General features: G+C 45.4%; 1 protein-coding gene across 1 annotated transcript in view; it reads left to right on the top strand.

Moving 5' to 3' along the window:
- Positions 1-21470, top strand: part of Flt3 (fms related tyrosine kinase 3) — a 70013-nt gene extending 48543 nt beyond the window's left edge. The window contains exons 16-24 of the mRNA XM_021162840.1: positions 3469-3579; positions 4479-4632; positions 6134-6216; positions 9407-9540; positions 12527-12649; positions 17729-17840; positions 18196-18295; positions 19471-19576; positions 20906-21470. Coding sequence (XP_021018499.1) covers positions 3469-3579; positions 4479-4632; positions 6134-6216; positions 9407-9540; positions 12527-12649; positions 17729-17840; positions 18196-18295; positions 19471-19576; positions 20906-21040 — 1058 coding nt within the window. The 3' untranslated portion in view covers positions 21041-21470. The remainder of the gene's footprint in view (positions 1-3468; positions 3580-4478; positions 4633-6133; positions 6217-9406; positions 9541-12526; positions 12650-17728; positions 17841-18195; positions 18296-19470; positions 19577-20905) is intronic.
- Positions 21471-23414: the final 1944 nt, after the last annotated feature.

Below are 23414 nucleotides of genomic sequence, written 5' to 3'. Positions count from 1 at the left end.
GCGCTGAGGATTGAATCCAGGATTTTGTGAATGCTAGGCAAGTCCTCTACCTCAGAAATACATCCCCAGCCTGTCATTCTATAACACGATGTCTTGCTATATAGGTCAGGCAGGCCTGGAACTCACAACTTCAAGAATGCTGAGATGTATCATCCCCTCGGGACTGATGGCCCATTCTTTTGCTGAGGTGTTCCCTGTAAGGATAAAGGGAGCCCCTCTCTCCAAACACAGAGAGAGAGAGACAGACAGAGAGACAGAGACAGAGAGTCACTGAAGTGCATTGCAGCACGCAGACCAAAAGGAGAAATGGCACACAGGACATCATGGACAGAAATCTCACAGTCACCTCCTAGCCAGGTGACTGATGATTCTATACATCCTGGGTTACAGAAAGAAATGGAAGCTGGAACTGTGAGAGGATAGCTTCAGGATACATACATTTGTCGGGCGGTGGTGGCACACACCTTTAATCCCAGCACTTGGGAGGCAGAGGCAGGCGGATTTCTGAGTTCGAGGCCAGCCTGGTCTACAGAGTGAGTTCCAGGACAGCCAGGGCTACACAAACCCTGTCTCGAAAAACAAAACAAAACAAAACAAAACAAAAAGGATACATACATTTTCTGTAGATCAAATTCAGGATGTGAAAAGGGATAGACTTTCCCCTCTGGTATCTGCAAGGTACAAAACCCTGTAGCAATGTCAGAACACCATCACTTGTTAAATCCGGGGAGCAGATACGAAGGTTTCTTTTTACACTGTTTTTCTTCACCCGCACATCCTAGTTCCACAGAATAAGGAGTGTCGTCGCTGTGGTATTCCCATATGCATACCTGAACCGTTCACTAGCACCGCTCCCCCCTCTCATCAATTCTCTTCCTGTCGGTCCATTTCTTCTTCTCAAATAGCTCCCCCTCTACTTCCGTGCCTTTTCCTTTTAATCTCGATCCTACATATGAGAGATGATGCACTGCCTGTCTTCCTGAGTTTGGCTTTTTTACTTAACATCCCAGTGTCTGGTTCCATCCATCTTCCTGCAGATGGCCTATCCCGTTCTTTGCAGCCGAATACACCACTTCCTAGGGACCGTATTTCCAACATCCATCCATCCATCTGTGGCAGGCCCCTAGGCTGGTTAGATAGCATGAAGATTGTAATAGCGCCACCATCGACTTCCTGTGTGGAGTTCCTCATGTCTCCACTCACTCCACGCACTCACCAAGGGCCCCCCTCTACAGCCCAGCTTCATCTCCTGTAACAATAGCTCTCATAATTGGTTCCCTAAGCCTTGGCTTCGTGTGCCCAAATACTTGTATCTCAGTGCCGTTCATCCAGGCTGAAGTCCCCCAACCCTAGCCTCCATCTCTACTCCAACCTGGTAATTACTGTGACATTTCAGTGAGACTACACATTCCACACAACCATAGAAACAGGAAGGGGGTTCCATAGCTGGCTCTCTCTCTCAGCCTTCCCCAACAGGTTTCCTGCACAGTGTCTGCTGGGCCCATCCTCATCTCTCCGTGGTGTCTGTGGTGGTCCAGTTCTGTCTCTCCTAGAGACTCTTAATGGTAGCTTTTAAAAAGCATTCCACCGATTCTGCTAGGGGCTATGTGCTGAGGTGGGGCATGGCCACAATGCAGAACACCTTCCTGCTTGGCACTGCCCTTAGCATTGACAATGGCTTTCTACTGCTCTGAAAATGGTTCCCACAGGGGCTGGAGAAATGGCTCAGTCAGTGGTTAAGAGTACTGACTGCTCTTCCGAAGGTCCTGAGTTCAAATCCCAGCAACCACATGGTGGCTCACAACCATCCGTAATGAGATCTGATGCCCTCTCTTGGTGCATCTGAAGACAGCTACAGTGTACTTACATATAATAAATAAATAAATCTTAAAAGAAGAAAGAAAAAAGAAAGAAAAGAAAATGGTTCTCACAACGTTGAGCAGTGCAGCCGTGGCTCAGCCTTTCCACCTCATTCTTACACACCTTCTTTCGGTTCCCCAGAGTGCCTTGTTTCTCTGCTCACAGGCTTTGCACAGGTGAATCCTTCCACCTGCTCTTCCCCTTTTGCTGTAGGAAGCCACTTACCTCTCAAATGTCAGCTTTGAGATCACTTCCTCAGGGACACCTACCTCCTCTCACGACATGGACAAGATGAAGTCCCTGGGGACCGTGGGTGTTCTAAGTGGTACAAGACATACTCAGCATGCTTGAGGCCCTGAGACTAATTCTAACATTAAAAATATAGCAAGTCGTAAGAACAATATGTAGACTTCTCCCAGAATCTGAGACTCTAGCACAGATGCGTTTAGGGATTCAGTTACGTTCTAAGCCTTCTGAAAGCAGCATGTGGCTTTTCCTGTGTTGTTGTTACTTAATACTGTGTATTCTGCTGCCTCCGCCTGTGGTGGTCTTGTGTGTCTTCTTTCGGTTCCCCACTGAGGGAGAACTCCAGGGTCCTGCTTTTTCAGGCTGTCTGGTGTCCCCCCTAGAGTCCCCCCACAGGACTTTCACTACATCTCTCTCATCTTGTGTGGTCATCCCTCAGTTTCTGCAGGAAGTTGGCTGCACAGTCCCCTTTGCAGACGCCAGGGTCCCAGACGATCAGGTCCCTTCTATAACACAACAGTATGTGCATAGAACCAGGAGTCCCTGGAACAGAGATTCCCAAAGAAAGGTGTTACCCTTGTCCCCGAGGCCCCAAAACCCACGGATGCAAGGGTGCCCCAGGCAGCTATGCTAGCCTCAGTGACCAGAGCCCTGGGAGTAACAACCCATGCTTGCATCCTAGCAAGATCGTGGATATGGTTTGCTCCACTGGAGAGATTGCATTGGTTACCTAGTTCATGTGTTGTCTTCTTTAACTTTCCCCCATTGAGCACACTTACGAATGGAAGTTTCTAGACCTGAGGAGCAACTTCATGTTGGAGACATCTGTGCTTGCTGAACCTCCTCCTCTGGTCTTCCTATCAGCTGAATAATCTGATTTTTTTTTTTACTAGGAAAATCACGTTCTGTTTATCGTGTTGTCTATCTGCTTTGAGAGCTGGGTGGAAGGACTTTTATTTTTCTCAGGGAAAGTCAAGTAGAAATGTATATTCTTGCTGGACGTGGCAGTGCATAATTTGACCCCAGGTCTCAGGAAGTAGAAGTAGGCAGGACTCAGTGAATTCGAGGCCAGCCTAATCTGCAGGGTGAGTTCCAGGCCAGCCAGCACTATATAGTGAGACCCCGTCTCGAGGAAGGAAGAGATTATACATCCATATAGTTAACATCTATAACTCACGTTTTAAAACTCTGTCTTAAAACACGGAACGTTATTGTCTAAATTTATGTATTATTTTTGTGTGAGTTTTTCTCTTCCAGTTTTGAATGTGTGTTAAGTTGTGATCTGAACCAAGGAGAGCCTTGGTTTCTAAAACAGCATACAGTTCCTTGAGGTCAACCCTGTTTCTACTCCTCCACCAACAGAGAAAGCTGACAGCTGTGAAAGAGAAGCTCTCATGTCAGAGCTCAAAATGATGACCCACCTGGGACACCATGACAACATCGTGAATCTGCTGGGGGCATGCACACTGTCAGGTAATGTCTACGCATCTCCGCATCGAAGCCCTGTTCCACACTACTGCAGCCAGAGAGAGTGAGGCCCGCGCTTTTTCCTCAGCCCCAGTTTGTAGGCGATAGGTCTGTTTCTTCCTTCCAGCCCCATGCTCCCAGAAATAAGACTCAGGCTCAAATTATATTTACAAATACCTTGACCATAGAGCTAGGCTCTCCTCTGACTAGATAAAAACTTAATAGAACCCATTTATTCTAATCTACATTCTGCCACCTGTGCTCGGGTGCCATGAGCCTGTCTCGTCTCGTTTTGCCACGTTTTCCTGGGCGAATCTCCCAAGCCTGGCTCTATCCCAGAATCCTTTCTGTCTCCCAGATGTCCTACCTCTTATTTTCTTCCTAAACCATAGGCCATCAGACTTATATGGGCATAAGCTATTCTCCTCACACCAGTTCAAGTGTTATTAGACAGTGTCCCCTCTGCAGAGCACATGACCCCGTCTTTCCCCTACTCTATCTGTCACAGAGTCCTAACCTCCTGAGAGAAAGCGGCCACCCTGTGCATTCATGTTGTGGGGTCTGAGCCCCTCCCTAGACTGTGAAGCTGGCCTAAATGCAGTACTGACATCAGCTTCAGAACTCAGCACACACATACTGATGTGTTGATGATGGTGAGGTCAGACGTTTAGAACTGGAGAGAAAGGCTAGAAGACAGATTCTTGTACACAGTGCTGAGATCGAGTGTAGTCTAAGGTACGAGCTCATTTAAAGCACCTTCTGAGGGCAAGGAGAGCAGGAAAGGCCCAGGTCCTGTTGCGCTACAGTGTGATTCTGTGTCTAAACCTGTAACTACAATTGTAACTGTTTCAGGGCCAGTGTCTGCAGTCTGTCTAACCTTGTAACTACAATTGTAACTGTTTCAGGGCCAGTGTACTTGATTTTTGAATATTGTTGCTATGGTGACCTCCTCAACTACCTAAGAAGTAAAAGAGAGAAGTTTCACAGGACATGGACAGAGATTTTTAAGGAACATAATTTCAGTTTTTACCCTACTTTCCAGGCACATTCAAATTCCAGGTAAGAGCTCCATCAGAGGTTTATGGCTATAAACCCCGGGACAGACAGAATGACCACTGCACACACCTACCCGCAACCCCACCCAGGCAGCATTTGGAGATGCTGTGTGTGGCCTGAGACCTAAGGCAGCTATTTGTTTATGCTGGGAATTTCTGTCCCATTATTTCTTATTTTACTTAATAAAGTTTCAATTACCCACCAGAAGATATGGTTCAAAGATACTAAATAGAAAAGTCCAGAAATAAACAATCCTTAAGTTTTAAGTACCTTTACAAACAGCTTATTAATTAACATTATACTATCTTATCATTGGTTATTATCGTTCGTGTGTTACTATGCCCAATTTATTTGTATTTTACTTACTATTATATTTCATTTATTATTTATTATTGTGTGAGTTTGTAGTGCTAGGGGGCAAACCCAGGGCTTTATGAATGCTTGACGCATCCTCCCTCTCTGAGCTACATCCCTAATCTGCCATGCATGCTCTAGAACAGAGGAACTATCCTAACACAGATGTGCGTGGCCAATAATTAGATCCTTTGGTTCATTTTTAGTCACTGGGCTATTAAATAAACTAAAAGCATTAAGCCTTTTTCCAAAGGGAAGGGGAGTTGAAAACTGGGATAAACTCTTATGGTGGGAAATACTGAGTCCTGACCTGTTTGTACTGGTGAGAGCCTCTCTTTGATGCGCTTGAAAAGGTAATCTGGCCAGACAGTGGTGGTGGTGCCATGGCACAAGCCTTTAGTCCTAGCACTTGGGCGGCAGAGACAGATCTCTGTGAGTTCAAGGCCAGCCTGGTCTACTGAGAGTTCCAGAACAGCCAGGGATACACAGAGAAACCCTGTCTCTAAAATCCAGACCAAAACAAAACAAAAACAAACAAACAAAAGAAAGAAAGAACAAGCAAAAAGAAAGACAGAATCTGTTGCAGCTATTTGCTTATCTCTCGGAGGAGGGAAACATGGTTCACAGATGCTGGCTTGAAAAGATGGCGCTGGAAGGGTACATCTTCCCACAAGGCAGAAGCCTACAGATCAAACACATTGATGAAAAGAATATCAAAACTCTAAATTTGTAAGCTCTGTGTTGCATGAACTCTGAAAGGTGAAATGGCCTGGGTCTGGAGCGGCAGGATGCCCTGTAACTTGGTTCATGGCCTGGGTTTGGAGCGGCAGGATGCCCTGTAAATTGGTTCCTCTCTTTATAAACTTGAGGACCTAGTAATCATTTACTGCCCCAGTTTCTGTTTTATGTACCCAGCTTACAGCATGACAGTGACTGAATGGCTGCTCTTATCCAGGTTGGCTCTGCAAATCCCAACACACAGATGTTTTTAATGTACACGGGGTACCATTGACAAGCCAGCATCGTGCTTTCTGTTTAAAAGCCCATTTGTAACTGAACTCTGCTCCTCTGATGAATTGTCCTTTTTGTAATAAAATGTCTGCTCAGAAGAACAATGTAAATAACAAAGAAACAAATTTATTTTTAATAGTATGCCTGGTTCACGAGAAGTTCAGTTACACCCGCCCTTGGATCAGCTCTCAGGGTTCAATGGAAATTCAATTCATTCTGAAGGTAATGGTTTACTTTTCATTGGCAGTTTACAGTCATTGAAATGAATCCAAGAGGCCCATGCCAGCTATTTTTAAGCTTTATTTTTTAAATTATGAGTATGAGTGTGTGTGTATGTGCATACACGTGTGCATGCATGGTGTGTATATGCGTGTACTGTGTGTATGTGTGTGTTTTATGTGTATATGTTTATGTGTGCTGTGTGTGTATGCTATATATATATATATACATACATACACATACATGTATATATGTGTATAGATGTATAGATATGTATTGTATGCATGTATGTGTGCTGTGAATATTTGTATTTGTGTACATGTGTGTGTGGTATGTGTGAGTATGTGTGTCGAGTGTGTGTATATGTGTATGATGTATGTGTATGTGTGGTTTGTGTTTATGTGTATATGATGTATGTGTATGTGTGGTTTGTGTTTATGTGTATATGTGTTTTTGTGTAGGTGTGTGTGTGTGTTTATATGTATGTATGTGTGTAAATGTTTGTATGTGTGTATATTTGTGGAGGATATGTGTATGTATGTGTGTGTGCTTGTGTATAGGGTATGTGTGCATGTGTGTGTTATATGTGTGTATATGTGTGTATATGTGTGTGGGATATGTGTATGTATGTGTGTGTGTGTTTGTGTGTAGGGTATGTATGTATGTTTATGTGTATGTGTGTGGTGTGTGCATTTGCATGTGTGTGGTATGTGTATGTATGTATGTATATGTGTGTGGTATGTATATATGTATATTGTATGTTTGTAGGTGTATATATGTATGTGTGATATGTGTATGTACATATATATGTATATGTGGGTTTATATGTGTGTATATGTGTGTGTGATATGTGTATGTATGTGTGTGTATTTGTATGTGTGTGTGTATATATATATGTGTGTGTGTGTATATATTATATATATGTGTGTGTGTGTATGTTTGTATTTGTGTGGTGTATAAGTATATATATATGTGTGTGTATATATGAAGTATATATATGTACATGTGTGTATTTGTATATGTATGGTGTATGTGTGTGTATATATATGTGTGTGTGTGTGTTTGTATGTGTATGAAGTATATATATGTACATGTGTATATGTGTGTGTGCTTGTGTGTGGGCATGATTGTGTGTGTTGTGGCACCCATGGAGGTCAGCTAGTAGAGCTGGTACCAGGGCTCAGTACCAGGGTGTCAGCCTGATGGTAGCTTTTCTCCAGTGAGCCATGGCAGCAGAGTGGAAGCAGTGTATCTTTGCTCTGGTCAAAGGCAGGCTCTGTCAGTGCACACTTTCTCGGAAAGTCAAAAGCTGATAGTTGTGAACTCCATGTCCATGGTCAACAACAAGCACCTGAACTGTCTTGTTTGTTCGGAATATTCTTTATAAAGTCATAAGCTAATTGGAGCCAGCTTGTACCTGCTTGTAAGACTGCGAGCTCTAGAATCCAAGTTTGGTTTTGTTCCGACTCTTTTCCTTTCGGAACAGTTGGCTCCAGACGAGAGTCCCCACTTCTCACTTACAAAATTGGTCCAATTCTACTTTCCTCATAGGACTGTTAGGAGGCATAAACAGAAGGATGTGAAGTATAAAGTACAGTCCGTGAAATGTGGTAGACAGTTGGCCAGTCTTTGCTTTTTTCTACTGACAGATTTACCTAGCATGAAGGGAAGGAGGGATCATGTTTGGGAGTTTTGCTTACCCTCTATGTCTGTGTGCCACCTGGGTGCAGTGCCCTTGGAGACCCAGAAGAAGGCACTCGATGCTCTGAGACTGCAATTGTGAGCCACCATGTGAGTTCAGGGAACTGAACCCAGGTCCTCTGGGAGAGCAGTCAGTGTTCTTGAATCACTGAGTCCCAAGAAGGATTCATAATTAGTATTTCTTGTCTTAGCGCAGATGGCTTTAACAGATTATTAAAGACTGGGTATCATAAGCTGCAGTATTTCTCACAGTTTCAGAGGCTACTACTTTCAAAACTGAGGTGCAGGAGACACTTGCTTCTCACATGCACACGGTGATCATTCTGGGTCCTCAGGCCTCACACAGAGGCAAGAATACACGCTTTCCTCTCTTTAAAAAACTTAAAAAAAAAAGTATTGTGTGTGTGTCTTGTGGGGGAGCAACTTACAGGGATCCATTCTCTCCTTCCACCATGTGGGTTCCAGGGATTAAACTCAGGTCTTTCGCCTCTGTAGAAACACCTTTACCTGACAAGCCATCTTGCCCATTCTCCTCTTCCTATTTTATAGAGTTCATGGTCCCATTTTTATAACCTGGCCACTTCACAAACACCCTACTCCTGATACCATTGCTTGAGAGTTCATTTGCCTGTATGTGTATATGCACATATGTATGTATGTATATATGCATGCATGTATGTGCACCGTATGTGCCTGGTACCTTTGGAGGCCAGAAGATAGAGTCACATTCTCTGGAGTTAGCATTGTTACAGACAGTTGTGAGCCATCATATGGGTGCTGGGAACCAAGCCTGGGTTCTCTGCAAGATCATCCAGTGCTCTTAGCCATGGAGCCATCTCTCCAGCCCCTGGGGATTTGAACAGGGCTTCATTCCAGAAAACAGAATGAGTGTTCAAGTAGACTAAGAGGAGACAGGTTTATAGAGACCAAAATATGACTGAGGGTGAAAAAAAAGGGAGGCAAAGATCAGGACAGGAATGACGGTGCACAACTTTAACCCAAGCATCCAGGCAGCAGAGTGTTAGTCTGTGAGTTCAAGGTCAGCTAAGTCTACATAGCACATTTTGGGACAGCCAGGGCCACATGTTGCTTACAAGGACAGGCTGATCATTCCAATCATTTCCTCGGGTTTGGAGTCAGGAAATGGACAAGGTGGCTAGTAGCTTAGCACCAGGCTCCCCAGGAGAAGCTCTTCCGTAAGGTTTGAAACAGAGGCCATTCCATCTTCATGCCCAGGAACCTGGCCTGTGCAGAAGGTTTGGTGGTTGCTTCTGATTTCTCCAAAGGTCAAATAATCCTTTCTCTTTGTATGGCAGACCTTTTATCTAGGTGACACCTTTCGATTTGGTCTATTGAGCCTAGAGCAGGAGATCAGATCAAACGTCTCTTATAAATATCTCCGCACTGATGTCGCCTTAGCTGCTTCTCACAGAGGTCTGATAGGCTGCTGCCCAGTGTCTGGGGAAAGTGACGGGTGGATGTCTTTTTACAGATGAGATTGAATATGAAAACCAGAAGAGGCTGGCCGAAGAAGAGGAGGAAGATTTGAACGTGCTGACGTTTGAAGACCTCCTTTGCTTTGCGTACCAAGTGGCCAAAGGCATGGAATTCCTGGAGTTCAAGTCGGTAAGCACCTTTTAAAGAGAAAACCGACAGAAGGCGCAAACACAGAACCGCAGAAAGGAATGTATGCATGCAGCTTTGAATGAGCCGTGTGGCTACGTTTGTTCCTTGGTCATTTTAACATGCCTCCCTTGCTGTCTGCCCAGCTGCCCCTAATTCTTTTCATACCTGCAGCACGAAGGCCCAGAGTTGCTGGTTAGAGCCAACGTCCCATGGGATGTCTAGGGAAGTCCCAGAAAAGCCATACTGAAAGAAGCACAGTATCACAGTATCGTCATCCCTGACAATACAGGGATTCATTCAGGTTGTTCCCTGCAGTCGGGGGGCATGAGCAGAGGCCCAAAGTTCACCAGCTCTGCCACCCCAGCCAGCCAGCCTGAAGAGATGCAGCCTAGGCTAACCACAGCGCTGTGGAACCTGTCTCTTCTCGGTGGCTGGCCCTGTATTCACAAGTGCTGCAGCAGAAAGACTGCGGGACCCACCCCAAACCATGACCTCCCGGTGCTGTGCTAGGCAATGCTGCCTCTCCACCCGCTGTCCCTGTCATTCCACACTATATGCCACCAAAACCTTGAATCTTTATGTCTGCTGAAGTAACGTGGTAGTAAACAGATTAGCCGGCGGGGGGTGATGTTGGGGGAGAAGGAGACAACATCTTTAGCTGTGTACACGCCTACACAAACTATTGAAACACAAGGAAGGGCTAGGTTGGTGTATCTTACTAAGTTTCTCCATAGGGGTAGTATGTTAATTAGGGCTCCCTAAAGAAACAGAACTGATAGAATTAAACATTATACATATAGATGTATTATTTTTAATTATAAAGTTATATTTGGGGCTGGAGAGATGGTTCAGTAGTTAAGAGCACTGACTGCTCTTCCAGAGGTCCTGAGTTCAATTCTCAGCAACCACACACGGTGGCTCACAACCATCTGTAATGGGATCTGATGACCATTTCTGCTGTGTTTGAAGAGAGCTACAGAGTACTCATATAAAATAAATAAATAAATAAAAATTTAAAAAGTTATATATATATATACATATAAAATTATATATTGTTTTATTCTCTATGTAAAAATATTTTATGCACAGACATACACACACGCACATATAGGGGATTTGTTAGAGCGGCTTACAGGCAGCAGTTTGTGTAATCCAACAAGGTGCACAAGACTGGATGTCTCAGAAATCCCCATCTGGAGTCCCGAGGAAGTCTTAGGAAGCAGGTGGTCCTGGGTCTACATTGGGATCCTGAAGAAGTCGGTGAGAAAGCAACCCCAGCAGCAGAGCAGATGGACTTGCCAGTAACAGTGAGGGCGAGCAGGCAAAACGCAAACGCTTCCTCCTTCATACCCGCTATGGCTGCCACCAGAAGGCGTGGCCCAGGTGTTAGGCAGGTCTTCTGACCTCAGAATCCAGAAACTCTCTGTCCCCCGTGCTGCTGAGCCGCGATGACCAGTTTAGATAATCCAGCACAGTTTGTTCATGTTCTCTATTTACAGCGGGCCTGTGGAAAGGGGTGGCCCAAGTACAAGTAGAAGAGAATCTATTTGGTCAAGTGCACCTGCTCGTGGCCTTTTTATTTTTACTCTTAGGTGTGTTATGACATGGACTTTTGAAGATTGTCCAGTTTTTAGACAGTTTGTCTTCACTGCAGCCTTCCGCTCCAGTCACGCCTAGCACTGTGCTCTTCCCCACTCTGTGACTGTGTCACACATTTGTGTGGCTCCATGTGACACTGTGCTGGGGCAGAAACCTGATGAGGATGTGATTTCAGGGCCCACAGGTCTTATGTTTCCATGAGAAAGACAAGCAGACCTATACATCAGATCAGCGTCTTGTGATTGATACTGTCACCAAAGTTAGCATGGCTACCCCAAGGAAAAAGGGGTGAGGAGCAGGTGCAAGAGCAAGAGAGCCTCCCTTGGATGGAATCTAAGAGGGAGAGGGACTAGTCAAAGCCAGTCCAGGCAGGGCAGGCTTCTTGCTGGTCAGAAGGAGCCTTCCCAGAGCAACCGTGAAAAAGACAGACAGGGCAGGTAGTCAGGAGGACATGATGGGGATGGGGACAGACATCTAGGAGATGCCACATGAAGAAAGCCAGACTTGGAGAAGGAGGGCAAGAGTCACGGCACAGACATTCCTGTTGTTATAGGCTTTGTTCTTTTAAAGGCTGAGGAGAGCGTAGTGGACCCCTGTGGACGCCATGTGCTCTCTTATAAAGAGTTCACTCCCTTCAGAGACTCTGGGCTCTACTCTCATGTATTCCTCGAAACTCATCATTATCTGTCTGTCTGTCTGCCCCCTGCACCCTATATGTGCATGTGAACGCAAGTGCATGTGTGTGTGTGTGTGTGTATGAGAATGTGGGGCCCGTGTACCATAGTGTGTGTGCAGAAGTCAGAGGACAAACTGGGGAGTTAATTCTTCCACTGTGGGACCCAGGAATCGAACTCAGGACATCAGGGTTACATGGTTAATGTGTTTTCTCACTGAGCTGTCATCGCTTTGGTCCCCCCAAACTCACTTCTTCTGAATGCTTTCTTCGATCTTAATCTATTTATTCATTTAGAGACACGACCTCTCTGTGTAGTCCAGGCTGGCCTCAAACTTAGAAATCCTCCTGCCTCAGCCTCCTCAGTGCTGCAATTATGGGTCTGCACCACCAGGCCTGTCAGATATGATGCACTTTTATTCTGAAAGCCAGTTCTTTATCCAAAGGGGATTCTGTTCTCACACGCACGCACGCACGCACGCACACACGCACGCACGCACGCACGCACAGGAAGCCGGCTGTTAGAAGTGTCTCTGGAGCTCGGCGAAGGCCCCCTTTGGCACTTCTTTGGCTCATAGCTCCAGGGATGCCTCAGATGACTGCAGCTGAGTTAACTTAGGACTCAGCCAGTGTTCTCAGGATGTATGAATTGTTGTGAGTCTCTCTCTGAAGGTGTAAGTCAGAGACAATGTCATTCCAGCCTCTCTCTTCCAGTGTGTCCACAGAGACCTGGCAGCCAGGAATGTGTTAGTCACCCACGGGAAGGTGGTGAAGATCTGTGACTTTGGACTGGCCCGAGACATCCTGAGCGACTCCAGCTACGTCGTCAGGGGCAACGTGAGCCGTTTGCTTTTTGTCACGAGTACAGGAAACACCTGCACTCTCTGTGATGCGTTTTTGATTTATGGTGACACCAAGGGGGGAAAAAAAACCTCCCAGTGCTTCACTTCTTTAGGCTGAAAAGATTGTTTTGTGCTCACCAAGAGCTAAGCAAAATAGCCACGCATCTCTGGGGGCTGGCCACTCAGAACAGATCCATTAGGGGTTGGCATGAGATCTTCACCTGAAAAAAAAAATGCCCTTACTCAGACCTGTTTCGGTTTCGTTAGCTATAAAGTGGCTTTATATGTGTTTTATGTTTCCGATCATGAGACAAGCTAGCATGTATAACAAGCTTTTGGTTTTTTTCTGAACAGGCAGCACACAGATATTCATTATAAAGTTTAAAGATGCTGTAGTTAACTGGTAGCATTTGTTACCCTGTTACTATTAGAAGAGTACAGGAAGGCTCCAAATACAACATAACTGACATGAGTTCATTCAAAGAGAATGTGAGGGGGCCAGAGAGACGGCTCAGTGGGAGTGCTTTTGCAGGGGACCCAAGTTTGATACCCAGCACCCACGGCAGGATGCTCGCAAGCATCTATAACTCCAGCTCCAAGGAATCTAGTGCCTCTGGCCTCTTTGGACATGTGTTCTCATGTGCACATACCTACACATAAGTGAAAATCAATTCAAAGTATGATGAGGGGAAATGAATGTTTAAGAAGGGAAGAAAGAAAGAGAGAAAGAAAGATAGACAGAAATGATACATAGATAGATAGATAGATAAACAGACAAAATGATTGATAGATAAACAGAAGACATATAGACAATGATAGACCGACAGACAGACAGACAATGAGATGTCTCAGCAGGTAAAGGTACTTGCTACCAAGCCTGAGGGCTGGAGTTGCCCCCAAAAACACATGGTGGAAAAACTGGAATGGTACAAGTTGACCTCTGACCTTCACCTGTGTGCCGCGGCATGCACCCTCCCCCAGGGCCCACCCACATGCACAGGAATAAAAACATAATTATTCTTCTTCTCGTTTTTTTCGAGACAGGGTTTCTCTGTGTAGCCCTGGCTGTCCTGGAACTCACTCTGTAGACCAGGCTGGCCTCGGAACTCAGACAGAGTTCTGCCTGCCTCTGCCTCTGGAGCACTGGGGCTAAGGATGTGCGCCGCCACCATGGTCCCCCTGGCATCAAATTTTTAAAGAAAGAAAGAATGAAATGAACAGTAAGGGCTGAAGAGCTCAGGCGTAGAGCTCTGGCCTGGCCTTCACGAGGCTTTGGTTCAAGCCTCAGAATGAGGAAGAAAAAGAAGGAATTAGGACACCTTGGTGCAAGTCCCTCTGGTGCTGTGTGTTCAGCCAGTGCTGGGGGAGGGGGGAGGGGGAGGGGAGTCTCAGTACCACCATCCCTGCTTATGAAATGACAGCAGCCCAGGCTGCCCCAGTTCCTCCTCGCTGCTCTACATTCTCAGTACCCACTCTGTGAAGAGGAAATTGAGACAAAGAAAAGCAACTTGCCCGCGGTTGCTAACTTGGCCGTGTGGATGCGAGCGTGCAGAGCCTGCATCCCTGTCATTCACTGTGGTGTCCTCCTGACTAGCTTCCTACAGGATTCTGAATGTACTTCCTAGGTTCTCAGAAACCAACCAATACAATCAACGACATAGCCCTTTTACCCAAAATGTGAGAACTCAAATGAATGCTCATCTCAGGGTGGCTTAGAGCCGGTTCCCAGGGATGGCCGCTGGCTGCGGTTACAGTACACTGACTGCTCTGTGTGCTTATGGGGTTTCCACCCCACCAGTGGGCTCTCCTGTGGGAAGGTGAATTCCGTTCAGAACCTTCTGTTAATGAATCAGGTAACCCAGACTGGACCGCAGGTTTGTTCAGTGACTCCATTTGCATAGGATTTAAAAGAGGAGTTCCTTCTGGGGCTCTTCTTTAGCCTGGCCAATTAAACATATGAGGTTCCTACTGGAACCAAATCAGAACAAAACCCCGTGCCCCAGGAGCTAACCAGCCACTGTGTCCTGATGCAAATCAAAGCCTGTGCAAACAGAGGCCATCCCCCTGTCCTGCCTCTGGAAGTTATTCAAGCCCCGGAAGGCAGCTATGGTTATTCTAGGCATGATCACGTAAGTCCTTGAGGGCCATACTTCTCAGTTCTGAGGAAAGCTCCCGTAAATGATTCTCCCCGTGGCCTTGAACTTGTCGACCTCTGAGCAAATACAGAGCTCTTCCTTAACGAACGAATGGCATCACTATGGCACTTGCCAATCCCAAGCACAAGCCTGTGTCCAAGATGACTTTTAAAGAAGTGTATTTTGCCAGGAGTGGTGGCCTACACCTTTAAACCCAGCTCTCAGGAGGCAAAGGCAGGTTGATTTGTGTGTTTGAGGCCCTATTCTGCTTACGTCACCAGAGCTACATAGTGAGACCTTGTCTCAAAATAGAAAAACAGATGAGCTGGATGGTGGTGGCGCCCACCTTTAGTCCCAGCACTTGGGAGGCAGAGGCAGGTGGATTTCTGAGTTCGAGGCCAGCCTGGTCTACAGAGTGAGTTCCAGAACAGCCAGGGCTACACAGAGAAACCTTGTCTCAAAAAATAAAAAAAGAAAAGAAAAGAAAAGAAAAAAGGAAAACATGATAGATAGATAGATAGATAGATAGATAGATAGATAGATAGACAAACAGACAGATAGTAGATAGATAGCTATAGGTAGGTAGGTAGATAGATAAATAGATAAACAGATACTCAGATAGATTTAAATATAGATAATAGATGATAATGGGTGGATAGATGGATGGATAGATAGATAAGAAACATATTTCTAAAAAGCTTCTACTTTTTCTTTTTTTTCTAGAACATGATTTTAATATTTTCAACTGTTAATATTCAACAGAAAGAATAATTATTTTAAGATATATTTTGTTGTTATCTCCTTTTCATTTCTGATGTTATTAACTTGAATACTGTCTCTGTGCCCTCTGGTTAGTCTGGCTAAGGGTTTATCTATCTTGTTTTTTCCTCAAAGAACCAGCTCCTGGGTTTGTTGATTCTTTATATAGTTCTTTTTGTTTCTATTTGGCTGATTTCAGCCCTGAGTTTGATTATTTCCTGCCATCTACTCCTCTTGGGTGTATTTGCTTCTTTTTGTTCTAGAGCTTTCAGGTGTGCTGTCAAGATGCTAGTGTGTGCTCTCTCCAGTTTCTTTTTGGAAGCACTTAGAGCTATGAGTTTTCCTCTTAGCACTGCTTTCATTGTGTCCCATAAGTTTTAGTATGATGTGTTTTCATTTTCATTAAATTCTAAAAAGAAAATTTCTTTTTTTTTTTATTTCTTCCTTGACCAAGTTATCATTGAGTAGAGCATTGTTCAGCTTCCATGTGTACGTGTGCTTTCCGTTGTTTTTGTTGGAATTTAAGACCAGCCTTAGTCTGTGGTGATCTGATAGGGTGCATAGGATTATTTCAATCTTCTTGTATCCGATGAGGCCTGTTTTGTAATTATATGGTCAGTTTTGGAGAAGGTACCATGAGGTGCGGAGAAGAAGGTATATTCTTTTGCTTTAGGATGAAATGTTCTATAAATATCTGTGAGATCCATTTGGTTCATAACTTCTGTTAGTTCCACTGTGTCTCTATTTAATTTCTGTTTCCATGATCTGTCGACTGATGAGAGTGGGGTGTTGAAGTCTCCCACTATTATTGTGTGGGGTGCGATGTGTGCTTTGAGCTTTAGTAAAGTTTCTTTTATGAATGTGGGTGCCCTTGCATTTGGAGCATAGATGTTCAGAACTGAGAATTCATCTTAGATTTTTCCTTTGACCAGGATGAAGTGTCCTTCCTTATCTTTTTTGATAACTTTTGGTTGAAAGTTGATTTTATTCCATATTAGAATGGCTGCTCCAGCTTGTTTTCTGGAACAATTTGCTTGGAAAATTGTTTTCCAACCTTTTGCTCTGAGGTAGTGTCTGTCTTTGTCACTGAGGTGCATTTCCTGTATGCAGCAAAATGCTGGATCCTGTTTATGTATACAGTCTGTTAGTCTATCTCTTTCTATTGGGGAATTGAGTCCATTGATGTTAAGAGATATTAAGGAAAAGTGGTTGTTACTTCCTGTTATTTTTGTTGTTAGAGGTGGATTTATGTTTGTGTGGCTATCTTCTTCTGTTTTCTGTTGAAAGATGACTTTCTTGCTTTTTCTAGGGTGTAGTTTCCCTTCTTGTCTGCTGGTCCCAGTTACTTCTGGTGGTGGAACAGATGTTGCTCTCCTCCTCGCCCCTGACCCTATCCTTCTTTTCCCCATATCAAGCATTAAAAGTGTTCTTAGGTTTTAAATTTTATCATCTAATGCTGGGCAATGGTGGCGCACACCTTTAATCCCAGCACTCAGGAGGCAGAGGCAGGTGGATCTCTGTGAGTTTGAGGCCAGCCTGGTCTACAACAGCCAGGGGTGTATGAAGAAACCCTCCCTTGAAAAACAAAAATAAGTTAAGTAAATAAATAAATAAGTAGATATTGTCATCCAATGGAAAACAAAAACTAAAACTTGGAAAGGCTGGAGAGACAGCTCAGTGGTTAAGAGCACTGGCTGTTCTTCCAGCTGATCTGGGTTCAATTCCCAGCACCTTTATGTCACCTCACACTTGTTTGTAACTCTAGTTCCAGGAAACACAGCACTTTTACAGACAGACATGAAGGCAAAACACCAAATAAATCTTTTTTTTTTTTTAAAGTGGCCTCAGGTTTTAAATTTTATCATCTAACAACAACAAAGAGGGGCTGGAGAGATGGCTCAGTGGTTAGAGCACTGACTGCTCTTGCTGAAGACCCAGGTTCAGTTCTCAGCACCCATATAGTGGCTTCACATCCATCTAGAATGTCAGTTTCAAGGGATCCGACACCTACTCCTGGCAGCCTCTGGCACTGTATGCATATGGTGCACTTACATACATGCAGGCAAAACACCCATGCACATAAAATTAAAAACAAATAAACAAAAAAAAAAAAAACTTAAAAAAAAAATCTCCAAGTCTGCATGTGGGAACTTCACCAGCCTCTCTTGCATCGTACACAGGCACGGCTGCCGGTGAAGTGGATGGCACCCGAGAGCTTGTTTGAAGGGATCTACACAATCAAGAGTGACGTCTGGTCCTACGGCATCCTTCTCTGGGAGATATTTTCACTGGGTATGTGTGGCACTCACTCTGCAGGCCTCCCTGGGCTCTGGCTTTGTGTCCTCCACCCCTCTGTACCCTTCCTTTACCCTGCAAGCCAAGGGCAGGTAACACACCACTCAAGACCCTAGCTTCTACTCCTGCCTCTGTTGCCAGTGTTATTTGCTGACATCTGAGATCTGCCTTTCCCACACCCTGTTATTGATTAGGAGGCTTGGGGACCTCTGGATCCACTTGCAGCCCTCAGTACAGGGTGGGTCTGGCACTGGGGAATTCTCTTTGCTTGTTGTCAGACAGAATGTATACCAAATAGACAAATAGGAAGAACAATGTTTGTGAGGCCCCACTGAGCGCGTGTTTTTCTCAGGTGTGAACCCTTACCCTGGCATTCCTGTCGACGCTAACTTCTATAAACTGATTCAGAGTGGATTTAAAATGGAGCAGCCATTCTATGCCACAGAAGGGATGTGAGTACAGCCAGATGGGGGTTGGGTATCAGACATTTACCGTGTGCTCTAAGTCCTCTCAGATGCATTGCAAAAACAAAAGCTTGCTGGGTTTGTTGGTTTGTTTGTTTCTTCTTTCTGTTTTGTTTTCTTTTTGAGCCAAGGTTCCCCTGTGTAGCCCTGGCTGTTCTGGAATTCACTCAGTAAACCAGGCTGGCCTCAAACTCAGAGATCCAGCTGTCTCTGCCTCCTGAGAGCTGTTATTAAAGATGTGCACCGCCACCACACCTGGTTAAAACACACTTTCCTACGACATTGCTGAGATCTTATTTATTTATTTATTTATTTTTATTTATTCATTCATCTATCTATCTATCTATCTATCTATCTATTTAATGTATGTGAGTATATTGTCACTATCTTCAGACACACCAGAAAAGGCCATTGGATCCCACTACAGATGGTTGTGAACCATCATGTGGTTGCTGGGAATTGAACTCAGGACCTCTGGAAGAGCAGTCTTAACCACTTAACCGCTGAGCCATCTCTCCAGCCCTTGTTTGCTGTTTAAAAGCAGAGAAATCTTGGTACAGTGGCACCCACCTTTAATTCCCACAGCGAGGAAGCAGAGAGGCAGCCAGATCTCTGTGATTTGAGGCCAGCCTGGTCGACAGCCAAAGCTGTGTAGTGAGATCCTGTCTTGAAAAAAACAATCACCAATCAATCAATAAATTTGGCGGGGGATGGGGAGGGGGGCAAGGAGACACTTGCCTATAATCCCAGTACTCCAGAGGTGAGGTATGAGGCTGTAGGCTAATCTGTGCTAATAGCAAGACAAGAAAGAAAGGAAGGAAGGAAGGAAGGAAGGAAGGAAGGAAGGAAGGAAGGAAGGAGGGGAGGGAGGAAGAAACAAAGAAACAAAGAAAGAAACAAAGCAAGCTTCAGGTAGCTTGCGCCCTCTTGGGCAGCCTCCAAGGCTTCATTCTTCTGCTTGTGGTGCCTGAGGATTTGACTTCACCTCGCATCTATCTCACTCTCTGGTGTGGTACCAATTCTAGTCCGTGCTTCCCACAAAGCCAGCAGCGCACAGTGCACAGCGCCCCCCCCCCATGCTGCCCTGGGTGTGAACTGTGGGTGGAGCCCTGCCAAGTTCATTCACACCCCCTCACCTCTGCCTCTGTTTTGCTCTCTCACAGATACTTTGTAATGCAATCCTGCTGGGCTTTTGACTCAAGGAAGCGGCCATCCTTCCCCAACCTGACTTCATTTTTAGGATGTCAGCTGGCAGAGGCAGAAGAAGCGGTATGTGGAGGCTTGGCTTAATCATAACGGTCCCCAGGGAGATGTGTGGGTGCCACACCGGCACTAATGGCCTCAGATCCGGTTTAGGCCGATCATCTTTCTCACCTCACTTTGCCTAGATTACCCTTCCACAGTCCTGTGCAGAAGACGTACTATCTGGTGTGGGCTTGGGGGCGGGGCTTTCCTGTGATTTCATCCAAGTGATTAATAGGTTAAAAGCTCTTAAGGGTCCAGTGCAAAGGGCTAGACAACTAAATAAACCTTAACTCCTCCAGGAGCCACTGGCCTTTTCTAAGTCAACATGGTGTGAGGGTGGGTGTGGATGGGAAGGGCTTTAGCCCAAAGCCCTGAGGACCCATTGGGTCTCTGCTGCTCATTCCCCACTGATCTGAACGATGGCAAGTTTCTCCTTTGGCCTCGGTGTTCCCATCTGTAAAATGGGTTGCAAAGGTAAATGATCCTCAAGCAGCAGGATCTTGGTATTACGTCATTAGCCCCTCCTCCTTAGCACTCCTAGCACAGGAGAGGGCTGCTCCAGATGAGGGTGTGGAGCTGTGAACACTCAGAGCCCAGGTTCAGATCCTGCCTCCGTCACTAATGTCTCACATAGTGACTCTAATGTCACTAATGTCTCACGTAGCATTTGCAACTTTAGACTTTAATGTGGACATCTTGTGGGATGATAGGTTCTGTAAAGGACAAATCACCTGCCATCTGCCTTTTTCCTACCTCTCATTAAAAATGAGTGGCTGCTGTTTCAGAAAAAACAAAACCCGTGGAGGGGACTGGACAGATGGCTCAGTAGTTAGAGCACTGGCTGCTCTTGCAGAGGATCAGGGTTCACTTGCCAGTAAACAGGGTGGCTCACAGTCACCTATACCTCCTATTCCAGGAGCTCCAGCGCCCTCGTCTGGCCACTGCAGGCACTGCATTCACATACTGACAAACAGGTGCACACTCACGCACATAAAGTAAATAAAACTTCAAAACAAGCCTGGAAACTACCCAAATTCATAGTTTTATATTTATAAGATTATTTTACTTTTCAATTACATGTAGTAGTGTGTACAGGGACCCTCGGAAAACAGAAGAGGGTGTCGCATCCCCTGGGGCTGGAGTCACAAGCAATCGTGAGCCACCTCACATGGGCTCTCGGAACCAAACTCAGCAAGAGCAGCAGGTGTTTTAACCACTGAGTCATCTCTCCAGCCCCAAACTCATATTTCACGATCTGTATAAAAGTAAGGTGTATTTAAGTACTGTGCTTTCTAGGCACACAGGCGAGTCCTGCTCAGCCGGTCATTCTTGCTGCTTTCTCCCCCTTTCCAGATGTATCAGAACATGGGTGGCAACGTCCCAGAACATCCATCCATCTACCAAAACAGGCGGCCCCTCAGCAGAGAGGCAGGCTCAGAGCCGCCATCGCCACAGGCCCAGGTGAAGATTCACGGAGAAAGAAGTTAGCGAGGAGGCCTTGGACCCCGCCACCCTAGCAGGCTATAGACCGCAGAGCCAAGATTAGCCTCGCCTCTGAGGAAGCGCCCTACAGGCTGTTGCTTCGCTGGACTTTTCTCTAGATGCTGTCTGCCATTACTCCAAAGTGACTTCTATAAAATCAAACCTCTCCTTGCACAGGCGGCAGAGCCAATAATGAGACTTGTTGGTGAGCCCGCCTACCCTGGGAGGCCTTTCCAGGTCCCCCAGGCTTGAGGGGAAAGCCATGTATCTGAAATATAGTATATTCTTGTAAATACGTGAAACAACCCAAACCCGTTTTTTGCTAAGGAAAAGCTAAATATGATTTTTAAAAATCTATGTTTTAAAATACTATGTAACTTTTTCATCTATTTAGTGATATATTTTATGGATGAAAATAAACTTTCTACTGTAGAAATGTCTGTTCTTGTTCCTTTGCGTGAACTATAAGCTCATGGCCTCATCTGTGTGTGAGATTTCCTGTTGTTGTTGTTGTTGTTTTGTTTTGTTTCTCTTGAGCAGATGCATTCTTGGGGGATGCTTAGTGTTGTTTGGTTTTGAGACAAGATCTAGTTATATTGCTCAGGCTAGCCTCAAACCTGAGATCTTCCTGCCTCTGCCTCAAGTCTTGGGGTTAACGTCATCACGCCTGACGAAGGTCAGCTCTTCACCAGAGTGTTAAAGCATCCTGAGGCGACCAGGCTGAGGACCGCGGGCACCACATCTGATCTGTTCTCCCATTCCCTCCTCATTCACTTCTGATCTTTTGAAACTGAGCAAGCTCCAGCCCACAGGTTTATAAACTCACCTTGCTTTGTCCCTTTGTACGCTGGATACCACTGAGTTCTGTCCTTTAATTTCTTTGTTTTGTCCTAAGACAGGATCTCATGTGTCCCAGGCTGGCCTCAGATTGACTGTGTAGCCGAGGATGACCTGGAACTTCTGGTCCTCGTGTCCTCACCTCCTGAGTGCTGGGATCCCAGGGTGTGCCACCATGCCTGGCTTCGCCTGATTCTTTAGCCTCTTTGCCATCTAAGGCAGGGGTTCTCAACCTTCCTAATGCTGCCACCCTTTAATATAGTTCCTCATGCTGTGGTGACCCCCAACCATGAAATTATTTCATTGCTACTTCATAACTGTAAGTTTGCTACTGTTATGAATCGCAATGTAAATAATCTGATGTGCAATCGCTAGGGGGTCACGATCCACAGGTTGAGAATGCTGCTCTAATGTGTCTCTTAGCTGCTGCAAGTTCCATCTCCCTAGGCATTGACTTTGCATGTGGTATGGTATGGTGTCTTGTAAGCACCAGGTCTCTCCATTGATCCAGCTTCCACCCCTCTGCCTCTTTGCCTCTTTCACCTCTAGACACTGGCTGCATAATGTTTTCTCTCTAGCCAAAACTGCCTGGATGGTCCTGGATGTGTCTGGGCATTTCCCAGCCCCCTCTTCTGCCTCAGTCTCTGTCTCCATGCCCATCAAGAATAGCTGCCTCCGTGGCAACCTGTGAGATCTTCTTGTCTATATAATTAGGTTGTCTCTGCACAGACAGCCTACCTATGTGATGCTGTAATTAGCTTCTGTGATAATGTCCTCTCTCTCTCTCTCTCTCTCTCTCTCTCTCTCTCTCTCTCTCTCTCTATTTATTTATTTAATGTATTTGAGTACAGTCATTGTCTTCAGACGCACCAGAAGAGGGCATTGGATCCCATTACAGATGGTTGTGAGTCACTATGTGGGTGCTGGGATTTGAACTCAGGACCTCTGGAAGAGTAGTCAGTGCTCTTAATTGCTGAGCCATCTCTCCAGCCCATGTCCTCTCCTTTAAGCTGGAGTTTGAGCCGTTTGAAGGCGGATGTGATTTAGGGGAATCCAAACACTCAGCTCCAAGGAGGTAAGAGCTGTAAACAGACATTTGGTTACTCTTTAGCCTACTCATGTAAAAGCATAAGATATGCTTGAAGGCAAACATTCAGCTAATATTGTTTTTTATGTAGGTGAGTGGTGATTAGCCATGTAACAAGCATTGGAACACCTCTCCAGCTGAGCTCCGGTTCAGGTGTATTTCTCCTACCTTCCTGTCTGAATGTATTCCTACCGCACACACATGAGCATGCACACACACACATACACGAGTGGCAAGCCGGGGCGGGGGTGTGTGTGTGTGTGTGCAGGATGCAAATGGGAGAGAAGACTTTGTATTAGTTACCGTACTGTTGCTATGATAAAACAGACCTTGGCTTGCTTCAGGCTCTTGTTTACTGCTAATATTGCTGCTGAGAACATCGTATGGAAATTGGAAATATGCCCCCATCTCTCTCTGTCTCTGTCTGTCTGTCTGTCTGTTTGTCTCTCTCTCTCT

This window comes from Mus caroli, chromosome 5 (assembly GCF_900094665.2).
Source record: "Mus caroli chromosome 5, CAROLI_EIJ_v1.1, whole genome shotgun sequence".
NCBI classification, from domain to species: Eukaryota; Metazoa; Chordata; class Mammalia; order Rodentia; family Muridae; genus Mus; species Mus caroli.
This window is presented reverse-complemented; position numbering and strand designations above follow the sequence as displayed.